Source organism: Anarrhichthys ocellatus, unplaced genomic scaffold (assembly GCF_004355925.1).
Source record: "Anarrhichthys ocellatus isolate YVR2014 unplaced genomic scaffold, GSC_Weel_1.0 scaffold80, whole genome shotgun sequence".
Classification (NCBI taxonomy): Eukaryota; Metazoa; Chordata; class Actinopteri; order Perciformes; family Anarhichadidae; genus Anarrhichthys; species Anarrhichthys ocellatus.
This window is the reverse complement of record NW_022280110.1, coordinates 941480-942469: the sequence shown is the minus strand read 5'-3', so window position 1 is coordinate 942469 and position 990 is coordinate 941480. Positions and strand designations below refer to the sequence as shown.

General features: G+C 46.0%; 1 protein-coding gene across 1 annotated transcript in view; it reads right to left on the bottom strand.

Annotated features, from left to right (window-relative positions):
- il34 (interleukin 34) overlaps positions 1-651 on the bottom strand; it is an 18905-nt gene extending 18254 nt beyond the window's left edge. Inside the window, exon 1 of the mRNA XM_031874382.1 lies at positions 606-651. Coding sequence (XP_031730242.1) covers positions 606-651 — 46 coding nt within the window. The remainder of the gene's footprint in view (positions 1-605) is intronic.
- Between the last annotated feature and the right edge of the window lie 339 nt (positions 652-990).

Below are 990 nucleotides of genomic sequence, written 5' to 3'. Positions count from 1 at the left end.
ACACACACACACACACACACACACACACACACACACACACACACACATGCGGGGCGACCGCGGCTCACTGGCTTAAGAGGGTTGTCTGGTAACCGCAGGGTCAACGGTTTGATCCTCGACTGGGATGTGTCACGTGTCATAGTGTCCCTGAGCAAGACACTGAACCCCTGGCTCCCCAGGCGCCTATCATTGGCAGCCCACTGCTCCCTATATACAGGGATGGGTCAAATGCAGAAGTCAAATTTCATGTATATGTATATGACAATAAAAAGGGTTTCTATTTTTTTTAGTATGGCTCAGCAAGCAAACACAGTCCATAGAAGTTGATTTAAATAACAGAGACTATTGAAGAATCATATTCGCCTCAACTGAACTTTGGATTTAGTTGTACCTTTCAGATTCACACTGACCTTCTAGCTGTCTGCAAATTATGGTCACACTCAGACATACAATTTTGTTTTTTACACTGGGACACAAACTCAAAAAAAATCAGCTCAGCACCAACTGCAGCGGCAAGGGCCGCTACACACACACACACACACACACACACACACACACACACACACACACACACACACACACAAACACGTGCGGATGTTTCTTACCCAAAAGGCCTCCCAGCAGGTAGACTGAGGTGGACAGTTGGGCCATACTCTTGAGCTTCAGTCCTTGACTCCACAGTGCTTTACCTCATCACAGTGTGTAAACACACACACAGGGCGGACACACACACACAACACTGATATCTGCAACTCTTCAGTGTGTATGTTCGGTGGGACACACATGAGTTATTGTGTTACCAGGTCGTCATTGCACTGTTGAGCGTCTCTGGAACATTCCAGCAGAGACAAATCCTGGATTTTAAGGCTCTTGTACTTCGGTCTCCCTGTTGCTGAGAGTCTGAAAACAAGAAACAAAAACCAGTCAGGGAGCCAGATAAGGAAATAAGCAAACAGTGAAACAAAAAAAAATGGCAGTCAATTCCACTGA